Source organism: Marmota monax, unplaced genomic scaffold, assembly GCF_021218885.2.
Source record: "Marmota monax isolate L192 unplaced genomic scaffold, Marmota_monax_Labrador192_F-V1.1 WCK01_AAM20220418_F8-fsc00091, whole genome shotgun sequence".
Lineage (NCBI taxonomy): Eukaryota > Metazoa > Chordata > Mammalia > Rodentia > Sciuridae > Marmota > Marmota monax.
In genome coordinates this window covers 3,905,367-3,924,776 of record NW_026692434.1, presented here as the reverse complement: position 1 = coordinate 3,924,776, position 19,410 = coordinate 3,905,367, and the positions used below count along the sequence as shown (strand labels likewise).

The 19,410-nt window shown below is 33.1% G+C and overlaps 1 protein-coding gene across 5 annotated transcripts in view; it reads right to left on the bottom strand.

Annotated features, from left to right (window-relative positions):
• The window catches only part of Smap1 (small ArfGAP 1), a 194,097-nt gene that overhangs the window by 77,018 nt on the left and 97,669 nt on the right, over window positions 1-19,410 (bottom strand). For all 5 annotated transcript variants that reach the window (XM_046442999.2, XM_046442994.2, XM_046442996.2 and 2 more), the window contains exons 3-4: window positions 19,088-19,173; window positions 12,172-12,247 (exon numbers count right to left, since the gene is read on the bottom strand). In XM_046442999.2, the coding sequence (XP_046298955.1) occupies window positions 12,172-12,247; window positions 19,088-19,173 (162 nt within the window). The remainder of the gene's footprint in view (window positions 1-12,171; window positions 12,248-19,087; window positions 19,174-19,410) is intronic.

Genomic DNA, 19,410 nt, shown 5'->3' with positions numbered 1-19,410 from the left:
AGGCATAAGAAAGACTCATTTATTTCTGAGATACAGAAGCACTTAGAAGCATGTTAAAAGGGAAAACATGCATAAAAAAGGAAATACTGCTTTTTAAAAATTTCCATATGAAATTCTTAAAGGAAATAGTACAGAATAGTGTATTATTTAAAGCTGATTTCACTAGACTATAAAATTTAAATGTACTCAGATTAGATCACACCAAAAATTGGTGAAAAATAATTAAATCTCTCTGATAGTTCACTTTCAATCAATATTACTATTGAAAGCTAATGTTCTGAAGCATGAACATTGTCCCAAGTAGGACAGTGAAAATAACTTTGTTTTTAACTGATAGCTTTAAAGAATGAAAAATAAAATAGCTGAAAGATTGAAATTTTTAATCAATGATTTAAGAAAATAGGTGAAAAAGAAAAGCTGGGAGAAAAGACTGGACTAATGTAATTTAACAACTGAACAGCAGACAGACTTATTACAAACCAATTTATATACTTGCTTCTTTAAGATTAGCATGCAAATACTATTTCCAGTGCTATACTTGCTGAATTACCCCAAAACATTATGAGACAGTTATAAATGCAGTGGAGGTAATTTATACACGAAAAAGTGTTTCATCCAAAAGCTTTTTCACACATCTTCCTACCCAATTTCTACATGCATAGTTGATCACTTTAATGAAAGCATTATCTTCTTGCTCTCTTTTACTGCCAAAATATAACTGAAATACACTTACAAAATGCATAATACATCTTTGGAGCCATAAAAGTGACATCTCTATATTGCCCTATCATATGCCTGTGTGGAATTTTTAAGGTGATAGTACAGATAGGTCATTATATAATGTCAAAATAACAATGCAAAATGACAAGTCCTCCTTCAATCTCCTTGTTAAGTTAGTTCAGGATATTTTTTTCCTGCACAGTGTTGGCTCTGTTATAACTACATAAACTAGCAATTTAATTACTACTAAAGCACATTTATATAAAAGTAGTACACAATACAAGGATCTTTCATTTTAAAAAGGTCAAAATTGCATTAGAGACTGGCTTAAAGATGATTTGTCCTACTGGATATTCACTTACTAGAGATCTTTAACTGAAAGTTTACATAAAAAACAAGAAATTAAAAAGCAATAATTTAAAATATCATAACTTGCATCATAAAGCTCCTTTTTCTCAAACTTGCAACATAAAGCCTCTTTTCCTCAAACTCATGTAAAACCACAACATAAAAATATGAAAGGTTCCAGACACAATGGCGCATGCCTGTAATTCCCATGACTCAGGAGGCTGAGGCAGGAGGATTGTAAATTCAATGTCAGACTCACCAACTTTGTGAGACCCTGTCTCAAAATTATAAAGGGCTGGGGCATAGCTCAGTTGTAAAGCACCTCTTGGATTCAATCCTCAGTATAAAAAAATTAAATAAATAAATAAAATACAATGACCATCAAGAATTACCAGTCTTTAGAAAACAAGATAATTTCATTGTAAAACTGTTCTGTTTTTGAGAAGATGATAAAGTGACTTGGCCAATCTCAAAACTAAGAAATAGAAATATAAAATTTTTAGTCAATAAATATTATTATTAGTAATTTAACAAACATTTTAATGCGAAAAAAAAAATGGAAGAGGGAGAAAATTTTTTAAAAATGGAAGAGGGAGAAAATACAATGTTCCAGATAAGAGGAGAAACCTGTTCAGTAAGAAAGACAATGAAAAATCCTACAAGCATATCAACAAATTATGATATACGATTTGCCATTAAAAAAGAAATGAATGAAAAAAAAATGAAAAAAAAAGAAATGAATTAAGAGCACATACAAAAGCAGGGTGGAACTTCAGAAACATTCAAAGAAAGAAGTCAGACATAGAAGAACACATAGTGTTTTGTACTATTCACGTGAAACTCTAGAAAAGAAAATGTAACCTACCGTGATAAAAAGCAAATCAATGGTTTATCTGAGTTGGGGCAGAAGATGATTATTAACAAGGGGCCCAAAAGAGCCTTTTGGAATGATGCAAAAGTTCTTTGATTATGGTAGTAGTGTTTTTTTTATTTGCCAACCATTAAAATATATGCATTTTATTTTCTATAAATTATATCTCAATAAACTTGATTTTTAAAAAATCAATGAGCAGGGTAAAATACATTGTGTGAGCAAGGAATAAAGAAACAGAGCTGAACATATTGGCAACTGAAAATAAGAAGCACTACAAGTGTAAATGGAAGAGAGACGAAAGGATGGCAAAGATTAAAAGGAAATACAGAGGCAACAAAAACTAGGTGCTCTGGGGACTTTCTAAATCTCTCAAAACTGTCTGCTTCTTTTTTTTTTTAATTTTTTATTGTTGGTTGTTCAAAACATTACATAGTTCTTGATATATCATATTTCACACTTTGATTCAAGTGGGTTATGAGCTCCCATTTTTTACCCCATATACAGATTGCAGAATCACATCAGTTACACATCCATTGATTTACATACTGCCATACTAGTGTCTGTTGTGTTCTGCTGCCTTTCCTATCCTCTACTATCCCCCCTCCCCTCCCCTCCCCACCCCTCTTCTCTCTCTGCCCCCTCTACTGACATTCATTTGTCCCCCTTGTATCATTTTTCCCTTTCCCCTCACTTCCTCTTGTACGTACTTTTAAAACTATCTGCTTCTTACCATCCTAGTATGAAATTGCTACTATCCATCTCCTGAATTAGTCCTAATAAGTCCCCCTACTCCAATTCTTATTCTTTGCCAAATCCATTCTCCATACTTCATCATTTTGAAATGCAAATTTTATCACATTCTCGGCTTAGAAATCTTAAATAGTTTACATACATTATAGAAAGTCAAATTACAAACTCCTTAAACAGGCCACACCTACCTGGTTCTCCCTACTCCCTTCCCTGCCTGGGACATACTCTGTTTTGGGGGTTTCAGATCTCTAGTCTACATCTCCTGACTCCAACAGTCATTGCTTTCACTGTTCCCATTGTTTGAAATACCAACACCTTCTATTAGTTCCTACTCATTCTTTAATTTTGAGGTGACACTGCCCCCTCCAGGAAATATTCAAATGATTATTTGACACCTTCAGACTGAGTTACACAGACCCTTTATATGTGTTCCCAAATAGCTTCTGTAATATTACCATATTATAAAAGTTATCAATACTGTCCTGGAAAGATCTGATTATTTATTAATATTCTCTATCCAATTAAGTTCTCTGAGGAAGACATTTCTAGTATGCTCACTATTTTTAGCAATTGTCAACCAATAGGTCTCAATAAATGTTTCTGACTGTTATAGGAAAAGAGGAGGAAGAGAGAATTTCAGAGGGAGAACTAGAGGAAGACTCAATCTCTGCAGTTGTCATTGTCCTGTGGAAGTTCACTGGCTTGCTAAGATACTTTTCTTAAATCCCTTATAAATTATGTACATTTATTTTCAAACTTAGTATTTATTTTAACTAGATATTAATTTCCATTCTACTGAATGTTCACACTTTCATATGCACAGAGGAAAAGACTTAGAAAATTTTTCAGCGACTTGGTTATGTCAGTAAATTTAGTAGTCATGTTTAAAAGTCCTTTTCTTCCCTACCTTTCTCCTGTCCATCCTTTCCATCCATGAGAAAATACACAAAGTGAAACTGAAGCTTTTCAGAAGTCTAGAAATCATTTTTTTTTTAAAGGATTTTTGGCCAGGGACAGTGGCGCATACCTGTAATCCCAGTGACCTGGGAGGCTGAGGCAGGAGGATGGCAAGTTTGAGGCAAGACTCAGCAACTTGACACCCAGTCACAAAATAAAAAATAAAAAGAACTGGGGATGTAACTCAATGGTAAAGCACTACTGGTCAATTCCCAGTATCCTCACCCCACCTCCCTGAATAAAAAGATTTCCAATGTCATTTACACTTCTGGGATGTCTTTTTACACAAAAGCTAAAAACATTTAATAAACTAACAAGTAAATCATATGAAAGACCTAGCAATTAAACTCACCATTATTAGGAGTATTAAAAGACTTTGATAAACTTAACCAAGTAAACATGGCTACTAAACATGTGGAAGAAGCCTGTCTTAATATATTAAATTAAAAAAAAATTTGTTTTTGTTAAGTTATACATGACCATAGAATGCATTTATGCACTTTGATATATCATACATAGATGGGATATAATTTCTCATAGAATTTTATGAGTATACATGTTGCAGAATCATATTGGTCATGTAGTCACATATATACATACAGTAATAATGTCTGTTTCATTCTATCTTTCCTATCCCCACATCCCCTCCCCTACCCTCCCGTCACTTCCCTCTACCTAATCTAAGGTAATGCTATTCTTCCCTAGTGCCCCCTCCCACAACCTCACTGTGAATTAGCATCCACATATTAGAGAAAACATTCAGCCCTTGGTTTTCTGGGATTGGCTTATTTAGCTTAGCATGATATTTTCCAACTCTAACCATTTACTGGCAAATGACATAATTTCACTCCTCTTTAAAGCTGAGTAATATTCCACTGAGTGTATATACCACATTTTCTTTATCCATTTCTCTATTGAGGGACATCTAGGTTGGTTCCATCGTCTAGCTATTGTGAATTAAGCTGCTATAAACATTGATGTGGCTGTGTCACTATACTACCCTGATTTTAAGTCCTTTAAGTATAAACCAAAGAGTGGGATATTTTCTGAGGAATCTCCATACTGTTTTCCATAGTGGTTGCATTAATTTGTAGTCCCACAGCAATGTATGAGTGTACCTTTTTCACCACATCCTCGCCAACATTTATTGTTGCCTATATTCTTGATGATTGCCATTCTGACAAGAGTGAGATGAAATCTTAAGAGTAATTTTGATATGCATTTCTCTAATTGCTAGAGATGTTGAACACTTTTTCATATATTTGTTGATTGATTATATTTCTTCTTCTGCGAAGTGTCTGTTCAGTTCCTTAGAGCATTTATTGATTGGGTTATTTGTTTTTTTGGTGTTAAGATTTTTGAGCTCTTCATATATCCTTGAGATTAATGCTTTATTGGAGGTGCAAGTGGTAATGATTTTCTCCTCACGTTATTGTTTCCTTTGCTGAAAAGAAGCTTTTTATTTTAAATCCATCCAATTTATTGATTCTTGATTTTACTTCTTGCACTTTAGGAGCCTTGTTAAGGAAGTCAGATCCTAGGCTTATATGGTAAAGATTTGGGCCTATTTTTTCTTCTATTAGCCGTTCTTTGTTCTAGTGCCTAAGTCTTTGAACCACTTTGAGTTGATTTTTGTTGAACAGGATATTTTTTCTCCAGTCAATGTTTTTGGCATCCTTGTCTAGTATGAGATAACCATATTCATGTGGGTTTGTCTTTGTGTCCTTTATTCTGTCTAAAGTCTATTTTGGTGCCAATACTATGCCATTTTTGTTACTATAACTCTATAGCACAGTTTAAGGTCTGGTATTGTGATGCCTCCTGCTTCACTTTTCTTGCTAAGGATTGTTTTAGCTATTCTGGGTCTTTTATTTTTCCAAATAAATTTCCTGATTGTTTTTCTATTTCTATGAAGAATGTCATTGGGATTTAGGAACTGCATTAAATCTGTATAATGCTTTTGGTACTATGGCCATTTTGACAATATTAATTCTTCCTATCCAGGAGCATGGTTTTCTTCTGAGGTTTTCTTCAATTTCTTTCATTAGTGTTCTATAATTTTCATTGTAGAGGTCTTTCACCTCTTTTGTTAGATTGATGCCCGGGGTTTTTGTTTTGTTTTGTTTTGAGGCTATTGTGAATGGAGTAGATTTCCTAATTTCTCTTTCAGTGGATTCATTGCTGATGTATAGGAATGCATTTGATTTATGAGTGTTGATTTTATATCCTGCTACTTTGCTGAATTCATTTATTAGTTCTAGAAGTTTTCTGGTGGAATTTTTTGGATCGTCTAGGTATAGAATTATGTCATCAGGAAATAGTGATAGTTTGAGTTCTTCTTTACCTATTTGTGTCCCTTTAATTTCTTTCTTTTGTCTAATTGCTATGGCTAGAGTTTCAAGGATGATGTTGAATAGAAGTGGTGAAAGAGGTCTTGTTCCAGTTCTTAGAGGGAATGCATTCAATTTTTCTCCATGTAGAATGATACCAGCCTTGGGTTTAGTTAGCATACATAGCTTTTATGATGTTGAGGTATGTTCCTACTATCCCTAGTTTTTCTAGTGTTTTGAACATGAAAGTGTGCTTTTTTTTGTCAAATACTTTTTCTGCATCTATTAAGATGATCATATGATTCTTGTTTTTAAGTCTATTAATATGATGAATTACGTTTATTGATTTCCATGTGTTGAACCAACCCTCCATCCCCGGGATAAATCCAACTTGATGGTGGTGCACTATCTTTTTAATATGTTTTTGTATGCAGCTTGCCAGAATTTTATTGAGAATTTTTGCATCTACATTCATCAAGGATACTGGTCTGAAATTTTCTTTCCTTGATGTGTCTTTGTCTGGTTTTGGTATCAGGATGACATTAGCCTTGTAAAATGAGTATGGAAGGGTTCCCTCCTTTCCTGTTTCATGGAATACTTTGAGGAGCAGTGGTGTCAATTCTTCTTTGAAAGTCTTGTGGAACTTGGCTGAGAATCCATCTGGTCCTGGGCTTTTCTTGATTGGTAGGCTTTTGATGGCGTTTTCTATTTCATTACTTGAAAATGATCTATTTAAATCATGTATGTCCTCCTCATTCAGTATGGGTAGGTCATATGTCTCTAGAAATTTGTCAATGTCTTTGATATTTTCTACTGTATTAGAATATAAATTTTCAATATAGCTTCTAATTATCTTTTGTATTTCAGATGTGTCCATTGTGATATTTCCTTCTTCATCTTATATTTTAGTAATTTGAATTTTCTTTTTCTCTTCATTAGCACGGCCAGGGGTTATCTATTTATTTTTTCAAAGAACCAACTTTTTGTTGTCAATTTTTTCAATTGTTTCTTTTGTTCTAATTTCACTGATTTCAGCTCTGATTTTAATTATTTCCTATCTTCTACTGCTTTTGGTGTAGATTTGTTCTTCTTTTTCTAGGGTTTTGAGATATAGTGTTAGGTCATTTATTTATTGACTTTTTATTCTTTTAATGTGCTCAATGCAATAAACTTTCCTCTTATTACTACTGTCTTGATAGTGTCCCAGAGATTTTGATATGTTGTATTAGTGTTCTCATTTACCTTTAAGAAATTTTTTATTTCATCCTTGATTTCTTCTACTATCCATTTATCATTCAATTGTGTATTAGTCTCCATGTATTACAGTAGCTTGTATTTTATTTTTAGTTTTATTGTTGATTTCTAATTTCATCCCATTATATTCTGATAGAATATAGGGTATTAGCTCTGTTTTTTTGTAGTTACTAAGAGTTGCTTTGTGGCATAAGATATGGTCTATTGTAGAGAAGGATCCATGTGCTGCTGAGAAGAAAGTATATTCTCTCATTGATGGATGAAATACTCTGTATGTCTGGTAAGTCTAAATTATTGATTGTATTATTCAGTTCTACAGTTTCCTTATTTAGTTTTTGTTTAGAAGATCTGTCCAGTGGTGAGAGAAGTGTGTTAAAGTCCCCCAGTATTATTGTATTGTGGTCTATTTGACTCTTGAAATTGAAAATGGTTTGTTTGATGTACATAGATGCTAGTAAGATTCTAAGCAGAGAAAGCCATGACCCATGCTTAGACTCAACCTACAGAAATTGTAAGATAGTAAATTGTATTAAGTCATCAAATTTCCAGTAAATTATGAAGTAGGAAATAAAATTAATATAATAACCAATCTCTTTTTAAAAAAGTGCAAAATCCTGAGCAATCTGGGATTCAAGTTCTCCATATAATCCTATTTGTTTTTTTGAAATTTACCTCCTCATGTATTTATTTTCTCTTCCTCATCTACCTCTTCCTGATAAGCCCTCTTTCACACTTACTAAACAGAACAATCTTATGGATTACTCACCAAACCCTAAGCACCAAATAATACCCCCAAGCTTTCCTTCCTCACCTCACTTTGGCAGAGATGGGAGAAAATGTCCCTTCAGACTGGAAAGTCTTTCCTGCATTGTCAACATTTCCTTCTTACATACCAGCCCATTTCCTCTTTGATGAAATTCTACTTCCCAATTGAGGATAATCTCAAATATAATTCCTTTAAGAATTATTCTAATGGAAATAAACTACTGCTTTGTACATTTTGTTTTTATAGCACTTTTACTCTTTGGTAACAACAATTACTTCATTCTGCTTTAGAATACAGTTCACTAAACATGTCCATGACATGCTGAAAGTGTTTGAAAGTAAGCTACTTGGAGCAACAATTAAATCAATGTCAGTGCCCTGCACATGATACATACTCACTAATATTGTCTGATTAAATGAAAATATAAATAAAGGAACATTCCAAGGGGATTTCAACAGTTAATTTCTGTCATTCTACATCTAATTTCAAAAGGAGATTAACACAAATCTCTGGAAAGAGTGTAATGAGGGTTGATAATGAATGAGGACAAAGTGACCATGTTTGTGCCCAGGATCATGTAGCTATGAGACACACACACATAAAATCTTTTCTAGTCTAACACTATAAATCAGTAAACATTTCTTCTAGTACAAAAATATTTCTACATACTTTCCTTTGTTTTAGCCCCTCTCTGAACTTTGCTTTTCTCCTTTAAGCCTTCTTCTATAACTCATGTTTACAGTGCCACAGAGCACTCAACACTGCAAGTTCTATACACAAACTCCTTCTATCAAAATAAAACATATAAGCCCCTCTGCTTTCTCAAAAGTACTACGTTAAAGCCACATTCTACAACTGTAAATAAATCCCTAGGAATGATTCTATTGTAGCCTCTCTCGCACTCTATATAATGGATTGAATGAGGATTGGTTCACAGACATATTAGATGGCCTGGGAAGCAGAGGGGTAAGAATTTAGAAAACACACAACACTGCCTTTTTTTAGTTTATTGCTTCGTATTTTGTCACAACATTTTGAAATGTTTTGCTATAAAAAGGCAAGAAATATATTGGTATAGTGGTTTAAAGGGTTAAAAATTATTGCCTTACACAGAGGAAAAGAGTCATCTTTATGTCTTTACTGCAAAACTCTTAAAATAAGAAAATAAATTAACAGCAGTAACACATCCTGGAGCACTTAAAAAAGACACAAAACAAGAGGAAATAGACAAATTATAAAAATCAGACAGAAAAGCTACAAACTAATTTAGAGCTATTTAATATAGAGTAATAGTCTCATCAAGCTTAATAGCCACTTGAAAGAGCTCTTCTTTATCAGAGTTATCTCTAGCTTCCACATGAGGGAAAACATACAACCCTTGACTTCCTCAGTTTGACTTATTTCAGTTAACATATTGGTCTCAAGTTCCATCCATTTTCCTACAAATTTCATTATTCTTTATGTCAGAATAAAATGCCACTGTGTATGTATACCATATTTTCTTTTCCATTCATCCACTGATGGACACCCAGGCTAGTTCCAGAGTTTGGCTATTGTGAATTGTGCTGCTATATACTTGGGTATGCATTTATAACTATAGTATGACAAGTTTAAGGAGGAGTGTTATGGTATTGTTGGGGCATATTCTGCTCCGAGTCTTTGAGGAAATTCCATACTGATTTCCAAAGTGATTATACTAATTTACAATCCCATCAACAATGTAAAAATGTTCCTTCTCCTCCATACCCTCTCCAGCATTTATAATTATTTGTGTTTTTGATGGTTGCTATTCTAATTAGAGTGAAATGAAATCATGGTGTAGTTTTGTTTGTATTTCCTTAATTGCTAACAATGTTGAACATTTTTCATATATTTGCTGGTCATTTATATTTCTTCTTTTGAGAAATATTATTTTAGTGCACTTGCCCATTCATTAACTGGGTTGTTTGGGTTTGTTTTGGTGCTCAGGTTTTTGAGTGTTTTATATATTATAGATATGAATCCTTTGAAGAGTAGCTAGTGGAGATTTTCTCCCATTCTGTAGCTTCTCTCTTCATGCTATTTTCTTCCCTGTACAGAAACATTTTAATTTGATGCTATCTCATTTATAAACTCTTAGCATTACTTCCTGAGTTTTAAGGATCCTATTGAAAAAGTTACTACTATATGTTGAAGTGTTGGCCCTACGTTTCTTCATGCAGTTTCTTCAAAGTGTTTGGTCTAATTCCAAGGTCTTTGATGTTATTTGAATTATCTTTGTGTAGGGTGAGAGATAGGAGGATCCAGTTTCATTCCATATATGAAGAATTTAGGTTTTCCCAGTACCACTAATTTAAAAGGTTTTCCCAGTACCACTAATTTCAAGGTACTGAAATTTCTGGCACTTTTGTCAATGATCAGATGATTGAAAACTGATTGTATCTATGTGGGTTTGTCTCTGTCTTCTACCATGCAGTTTTGGTTACCATAGTTCTGTAATATAATTTGAAGTCATATTGTGATGTCTCCAGCATTACTTTATTGACTTAAAACTGCTTTTGCCTATTCTGGGTCTTTTGTTCTTTTAAATTAATTTTAGATCTGTTTTTTTTTTCCTAGTTCTATGAAGAATACCACTGGTATTTTGAAGGGTACTGCACTGAATCTGTATATTATTCTTGATAACAGGACCATTTAGGAATATTAATTCTGCCTATTCGTGAACAGTGGAGGTCTTGTATCTTCTTCAATTTCTTTCTCCAGTGTTCTATAGTTGGTTAGATTTGTTTCCAGTTCTTGTTATTGTTGTTGTTGGTGGTGGTGGCGGTGGTTTTTGAGGCTACTGTGAATGGAACATTTTCCAGATTTCTTTCTAAACAGATTCATCATTTATAAATAAAAAGAAATAGTTGACATACATATTTATTACAATAAAGTCTTACTTAAAAAGTACCAAAATGTTCAACAGTTAAGTATTGTACAGAAAAGATATTGCTTTTGTATGTTCATTTGTTAACCTACTACTTTGCTGAATTTGTTTATTAGCTCTAGCAGTTTTCTGGTGAAGCTTTTTAGATCATCTATGTATAGGATCATATCATCTACAGTGATAATGTGACTCCTTCTTTTCCTATTTTTATTTTTATATTCCCTTTTCTTGCCTAATTGCTCTGGCTAGAATTTCTAGTGCTATACTGAACAGGAGTGGTAAGAGTGGATATCCTTGTCTTTTTCCAAATTTCACAGGCAATGCTTTCAGTTTTTAAATTTTTTAGTATGTCACTTCTCCTTATGGACCAAAAATAAAACAAAAACTGTTGTCTACAAAATACCTAAAATATTATTTCACCACAAGATTAGTTTATAGCTTGCTTACATATTTTTGGTACTGGGGATTTAACCCAGGCATAATTTACCACTGAGTCACACCTTCAGCCCTTTTATTTTTTATTTTGAGACAGGGTCTCACTAAGTTGCTTAGGGCCTCACTAAGTTGCTTAGGGCCTCACTAAGTTGCAGAGGCTTCGGCCTCCTGCTTCGGCCACCCGAGTCAAATCACTGGGATTGCAGACATGTGTCACCACACCCAGCTATAGTTTATTAATATGGAAATCAAAGGCCAAAAAATATCTTAACAATAAATGCAATTAGCTTTAAACTATAATTAACTGAGATGGGAAAATTTAATTAGAAAAAAATAAAAAGAAATAGTTAACATACATATTTGGTTATTACAATAAAGTCTTAACTAATAAGTACCAAAATGTTCAACACTTATCAATTAAAATGTCAAGCTTTAATATAATACTGGGCTAATTGTTTCATGTTTTAAAAGACCAACCAAAGACCTTGGATAAAGACTTTTTTCTTTTTCATGTGTTCCCAGAATTTAGCAAAATAAATTTTTCTCCCTTTTCTGTTAGTACCCTAATCATTTTTGCAAATTTCATAAAATTCACTTTGTTAAATGTCATATAAGCATTTATTAGACTCTTATTCAGAACATGCTCCTTTCTATATCAGAGGCTCTGCTTTGCAGATCAACATTATGTGACTCCTCCAGCCAAATTTCCAACACTTAAAGTATCTAAACATACATAACTAGCATATTGTTACAACAAATAAATTTAGCTATGTGGTAAACTTTGATATCTATACAACAAACATCAGTTAGAGCTGAAGGTTTTACTTACATTTGTAATAGCTATAGCGTTTTTATCATAGTATTTCTTCTTTTCATATTTATCTCTGATGAAAAATTCTACTGCTCTGAAAACAAATAACTTAAGGAAAAGCATGAGTTTAGTTACATGTATATTTCTCTTTATTCATTCCTTTCCAAAAAGACTACCCTCTAAAATTTTTTACTCTCACACTACTTCTGCTTGTAAGTTCTGTAACCTTCTTTCCTTTCTCCCCTTAAAAAAAATAAAAATAAAAAAATTAAAAAAAAAAAATCACATTTTTTCAGGAAATTTTCCCATTCAACAAAAACCACCCAAATCAACTTCAGAAAGAACAACAACTGGGGCCGGGGCTGTAGGTCAGTGGCAGAGTGCTTGCCTAGCATGTGTGAGGCTCTGTATTAGATCCTTAGCACCACATAAAAATACATAAAATAAAGGCATTCTGTACATTTACAACTAGAAATTATATATAATTTTTAATTCCTCCACTACTGCCACCACCAAACTAATTCAGGTTCATTTAGAGTTTATAATATAAGTAAACAAATTCATACCCGGGCAATACTCACAATGTGTTAAACACCATATTCTGTAAATTGTGCTTATTGTTTCTGTTAATTCCTCTCACAACTCAGTAATGGACATACTATTATTTTCACATCATAGATGAAGAATTAGCAACATGGAAAGAGTGTATACTGTACTGTGATTCCAATACAATGCTCTTTTCTACTAAACATACTATATCATACACAGGTTAGTGTATCATGGGATTCCTTTTGGATTACAAAAATAATGGACAAATTTTCTCTTGCAAAGTTGAGGAAGGGAGAAGTCAAGAAGCTAAAATTAAGGTTTTCACTTATAATAATAAATGCTTTCAAGAAATATCTAAGTAGTAAGCAATTTAAAAAATTATCTGAAGTCAAAGTTAATATCATTGATACATACATACTGTTTTACAAGGATATAAAAATAAAATACAGCATTAGTATAGGAAAACTCTCTAGGACCTTCCTAATTATTTAACAGAAAACATTATTTAAAAAAAAAAAATCAAAGCACATCACAAAGGAAAATTTTTAAATTCCATGGTAGTCACTCAAGGAAGGACTGTGATTTAAGGAACATACTATGTCCTTGGTTGCTCTCAGTGTCCACCTTCTTCTTTGAGCAAAAATGTCTCACAAGGTTCTTATGTTTTTGTAAAAAATTCCAAATGTTAGTTGACCTAAAGAACTATCCCAGGAATTAGCAAATTTTTACTTATAACACCAAACAGTAAATATTTTAGGCTTTATATGAGAGCTAATAACTACTTAACTCTGCCTCTGTAACTACAAAGTGGCCATAGAAACTTCAAAATAAGTGGGCATAGCTGAGTTTTAGTAAAAATTCATTGACAAAATTAGGCAATTGGTTCACAGGTCTGTAGTTACTAACTCCTGAATTCTATTCAATGCTGAAAGCAAAAAACAGCCATGATGAATTTATAGAGGGAACCTGTCTATAAACTGTCATTATGCAGACAACTTAGACAACGTTGAAAGGAAAATTTGTACAACTTCATTTGTGATACCAATAAGCACTTATTTAATTTGAAGTTATTGTGACTCTGAACTTAGCCAATCTACCAGACCTATTCCGAGATATATAAAAAAGACAGTAGTCATACTCACCTCACAAGGTTGTTGTGTATGTGACATACACACATACATATACACAATATATACACATATATATTTAAAAATAAAAACTAACTTCATTTATTAAATGCTTATATTTATATATATACACACACACTAAATGATATATGTGTGTGTGTGTATATATATATATATATATATATCACTTAGTATAATACATAACAAACAGTAAGCATTTGATAAATGAAGTTAGTTTCTATTTTTACTTAACTTTGTGCCTCAGTTCCATCCACTTTAAAATATACTCATTTTAGTACTCATCTTACAAGATTATTTTAAGAATTAAATGTTATATATGTAAAGTAGTAAAAAAAGAACGGTACATGACAAAGTACTATTTTAACTTTTAATTCTTATTGACAATATAAAGGTATTTTGATAGGCAAATCATCTTTTAAAAGATAGGATCCATAAACACGGTACAAGAGGAATAGCAACAACTATGTTAAGGACTAAGAGGGCTTACACATAATCAAGTTTAAACATGATGTGTTAATGAAATGTGTTAATGAAAAACAACAACAAAAGAACAAATATAACTGAGCATCAGGGAATATTTATCTTCATTTTCCAGGCTCTAGATGTCCTTTAAGATACAATTTAAGATATAATCTACATTGATGTAGACTAATAGCACAACCAAAAAAAATAGAATGAGAATATTTCAGAGTATCAAGATAAGGAATATATTAACTAACAATTCAAGTTTAAGTGGCTGATTTGAGATTTAATAAATAAAAGCATCAAAACATCCCAAAATCTTCTCCATGCCTATACTCACAAATCATTCAGTAAACACGTCTAAATCTTCCTTCCTCCAAAACTAAACATTGGTACAAGCTCAAAAATTTTTTAACATTATTACATGTTTTATCTTTTAATATGTATTTGTTTTTTAAGACTTTCCCCCTTTCTTTAAAGATACCACTTGAACCAGAAATTAATATCTACTCCCAAGAAAAAAAAATCTTCCAGTTTCAGACATATACCAGTGACAGCAGTAACACTTCAAAAAGCTTAGAGGAGGAGAACTGCTGATTCGCTTTGGTGCACAATAGATCTCATGGAATTGAAGTAATTAAAGTTTTTAGATAAGATGAAATATCCTAATAATAAAAAGCTTAATGTAAAGCTTTATCATTTGTCATGCGTTAGCACATGCAGCCTATAATTAACCACATCCCACATGAGAATTACACTTTCACAGCAGCTTTTACAAAACTTTTTAAATTGTAAAGCTTTTAAAAAGCAACAAATCTTGTTAAGAACGTAATTAAGTCCCATATTATATGAATTTAACTCAGTTTGATTCCACATACCTCTGGGGACATATATCTATAAAAGTGCAGAGATATTAGGCTTCAAAAAGCAATGAATGAGCTTTCAAACAATGGAAGGAAGGAAGGAGAGAAGGAGAAAGGAGGGAGAGAAAGTGGTTCTCTTACTAGATTCCCTTATAAAATAAAACTATTTTATCTATAAAAGTACTAAGATATAAGGCTTTTCAAAGAGCCATGAGATATTTATATTTACTTAGTACTAGAATTTGAACCCAGGCCCTCAGACATGCTAGGTAAGTACTCTACCACTGGGATACATCCCAAATCTTTTTATTTATTTTTGTTTTGAGACAGGTTCTCCTAAATTGCCCAGGCTAGCCTCAAACCCATGATCCTCCTGCCTTGGCCTCCCAAGCAGCTAGGATTACAGGCTTGTACGCACAATGCCTGGCTCATTGAGATATTTTGAGAATTAAAAAGAAAATTTAAACTGGGAGTGGTGGCACAGGCCTATAATCCCAGCAGCTAAGAAGCTGAGGCAGGAGGATCCAGGGTTCAAAGCCAGCCTCATCAAAAAGAAAGGCACTAAACAACTCAGTGAGACCCTGCCTCTAAATAAAATACAAAAATGGGCTGGAGACATGGCTCACAGTGGTCAAGTGCAACCCCCCCCCCCCGAGTTCAATCCCTGGTACCCCAAAAAAAGACAGTGTACATAATAATGCCAGGAAACCATTAAGTAGTAAAGTACTGTAGCTGTGATTTCCAGAATTCTATTTTCACTGGGTCAAAGGTGAAGAATTACTGATACCAGACACCAATTAATTCACTATAAAAATCTCATCTTTCCTGAAATTTAGATACGCACCAAATATTTTAAACTATATCTGACAAAGTATCAGAAATAATAATGACATAGAAGCAAGCACAGAGGTCCATGCCTGTAATCCCAGTGGCTCGGGAGGCTGAGGCAGGAGAATCACAAGTTCAAAGTCAGTTTCAAACAACTTATTGAGGCCCTAAGCAACTCAGCGAGATCCTACCTCTAAATAAAATACAAAAAAGGACTAGGGGTATGGCTCAGTGGTTTAGTGACTCTGGGTTCAATACCCAGTACCAAATAATGATAATAATGAGATAAAAACACTATCTCATTAACATTTCATTTCTCTAAGTTAAACTGCCTACAACATACACAAAATGAACAGGAAGGAACTGAAATGAAATTGGAATGCTGGAGCAGTTGGACTAAGTTAAGACTGTACAGAAAAGTTCAACATACTAGGATACTAAGAAGGCATCTATTATCCTTCCCTGAGTATCATCTAGGCTCATTTAAAAACAACATGGATTCAAGGTGATGAATTAAATAACATTGAAGCTGCTTTAATCTATAAAGTATTATATAAAAAAACAAAAATCCAAACTTTCAAGAACCTCAGGTAATTTACCCCCAGTTCCCATAATATTCAAGAGAACCCCTACATATTCCAACCCAAACAAAACCAATCACCCCAGTACACAAAAAATTCCATAACAAGTGTACTGTTCAATGAAGGGAATTTCTTGTCAATTCAGGCAAGAATACAAAGAGGAATAAGTTAGTGCAACCAACAGGCAGCTGGAAACAACTATCTAGGACACTGATTTTTTGCTTGGTTATATTTCCTTCCCCCACGCTCTCTTCCTCAGGATTTTCACAAGGTCTTCATTTATCAGAGGAGAAGGAAAGAGCACTTCTAGAATTCTCTATAAAAAACAAGAAGAAAGAACTACTACCTGTGGTAAACACAACTTCACCTAACACTTTATATCACTTCTATGTTAAGTGACTCCCCAATCTGCATTTTCTTATTTCCAGGTACCAAATGGATAATCCCATGTAAATGTACAACAGACACTTCAATCTGACCAAAGTAATGGAGCATGGTTCATTATCTTTCATTTCTAACCCTTAAACCTCCATCTGGTAATGAATTCCTTCTCTCAGTGAACAAGCTTTACAGTCATCCGTGCTAGAATCTGTGATCAGTGTCTTCCTCAGAAACAAAGTCTAGTCCAACTGCTCCAGCATTCCAATTTCATTGAAGTTCCTTCCTGTTAATTCAATGATACTATGTAACTTAGAGCTTCATCACTGCTCATTTTGGGCTGTACTACTATTCTACATGTTCACTCTCTTCCTCTAGGATGTCCATCCTCCTCTAACCAATTTTCTTTGAGGTAAAAGTTAATGGTTTAATATTTCCCCTGCTTCAAAACCCTTCATGGCTTTTCAAACACATCAACCCTTGTGACAATTAAATGAGATCCAAACTGCTCTACATGATATTGAAAACCCTTAAATTAATTTGGACCAAAATGCCTCATAAGCTTCTTCTGCCACTTGCCTCACAAAACTGAAATTCAAATAAAAACCATCTAAAAGGTCACACACTTCCTCGCTCATACAATTTTCAAAGCAGAAATACACCTCCCACTCTTACCCTAGGATCTTCTATAACAAAAATACCCTTGGATATCAGATTGCTAAATTTGCAAAAGGGAATGGAGCCATGGAAAAAGAAAAAGACAAATGCAAATTACTAACTTTTCCATTATAACTTAAAAAATTTCTGTCCAAATTTTAAAAGAAAGAAATATACAATGCCCTGAATCTTTGTGTGAGAAAAGAAAATTATTTTCCACAGGCCACATAAACTGTTTTCCCACTGAAATGGGTAACATATAATTGACCTTTAAGAAACTACATTTTATTGTCAAAATAAAAAATATTATTTATTACCTTTGGACACATCCAAACACCTACAGTTAATTAAATAATCATATTTATAAAGGAGCAAATTCCAATAACCTACTTTCTAAAACTTCAATGAATTTTAGAAATCCCATTGTTAAGGTTCGGATGTGAGGTATCCCCTGAAAGCTCAAGAGTAAAAAACTCCAGGAATGTTCAGAGGTAAAATGATTATGTCATGAGAGCTATAATCTAATCAATGAATTGATTGATTTGATGGGTTAATAATTTGAATAGATTATTCAATGGGTGATAACTATAAACACTTAAGGCATGGCTGGAGGAAGTAGGTCACTGGGCACATGCCCATGGGGATCACATTCCTAGCTCTCTCTCCTACCTGGCTGTTATGAACCTGAGCAACATTCCACTGCTACAGCCTTTTGGCATGATATTCTGCCTCACCTAGGGCCCAGAGCTGTGAAGTCAGTCAACCACAGACTAAATCTCTGAAACCATGAGCCAAATTAACCTTTTTCTCCTTAAGTTGTTCTTGTAAGATATTTTGGTCACAGCAACCAAAACCTGATGAACATATCTAAAGAATCAAATGATTTTATCTTTCATAAATGTGAAATATATCCTAACTAAAATGTCTGCCTATCTACTCAAAAAAAAAAAAAAAAAGTATATATGTAAAGCAAGCACAATTGTGCAACCTCTGACAGAGGTCATATCAGTAAATATATAGGTCATAACACTGAATATTTATTTTGCCTTTTAAAGCATAAATGCCAAACTGCTTCACATAATTACTCTAAAGTTAATAAAAAAAATCTTTATGGAAATGATTTTTTAAATGCTCATGATGCTCACAAATCAAATCTCTAATAATAGTTTAAAATAATAAGCAACAAATACTCTCCTATCAAGAGATAGAGATCAATCAAGAAGAATCAGTCATAAAATTTTATACACAGTAATAATTATATAAAAAAACTATATTATTGCAAATTATCAAATTCCTATTTAAGAACCTACTATATACAAAGTATAGCTCAGAACCAATCAATTTCTATCGTTAGTGAACAAGAATGTGATACAATTCATATCATATTCTCCTAAATACTAACAGATAAAATATGACTAGTAGAAAGGAGTTAATCTTAACCCCACAATAAATAATTTCTAAAGGATACTGATCTGTCTGTGGTCTTCGAAAGTTCTCTGGAAGGTTGGCTTCATAGAGTAGTCTTGCTTTAGTATTTCCCATATCTTGCATGCACTGTAGTAAAAAACAAGGAAATCAAGTATTTTAATTATTCATATGAACACTAAAAAGTAATCCTATACACACACATATACATAAACACACACACACACACACACACACACACACACAAATACCAAATAACATTACTTCCAATATATGTTCTGCTTAAAAACCTAATTTAAAGCTGGGTATGGTGGTGCATGCCTATAATCCCACCTACTCGGGAAGCTGAGGCAAGAAGATTGCAAG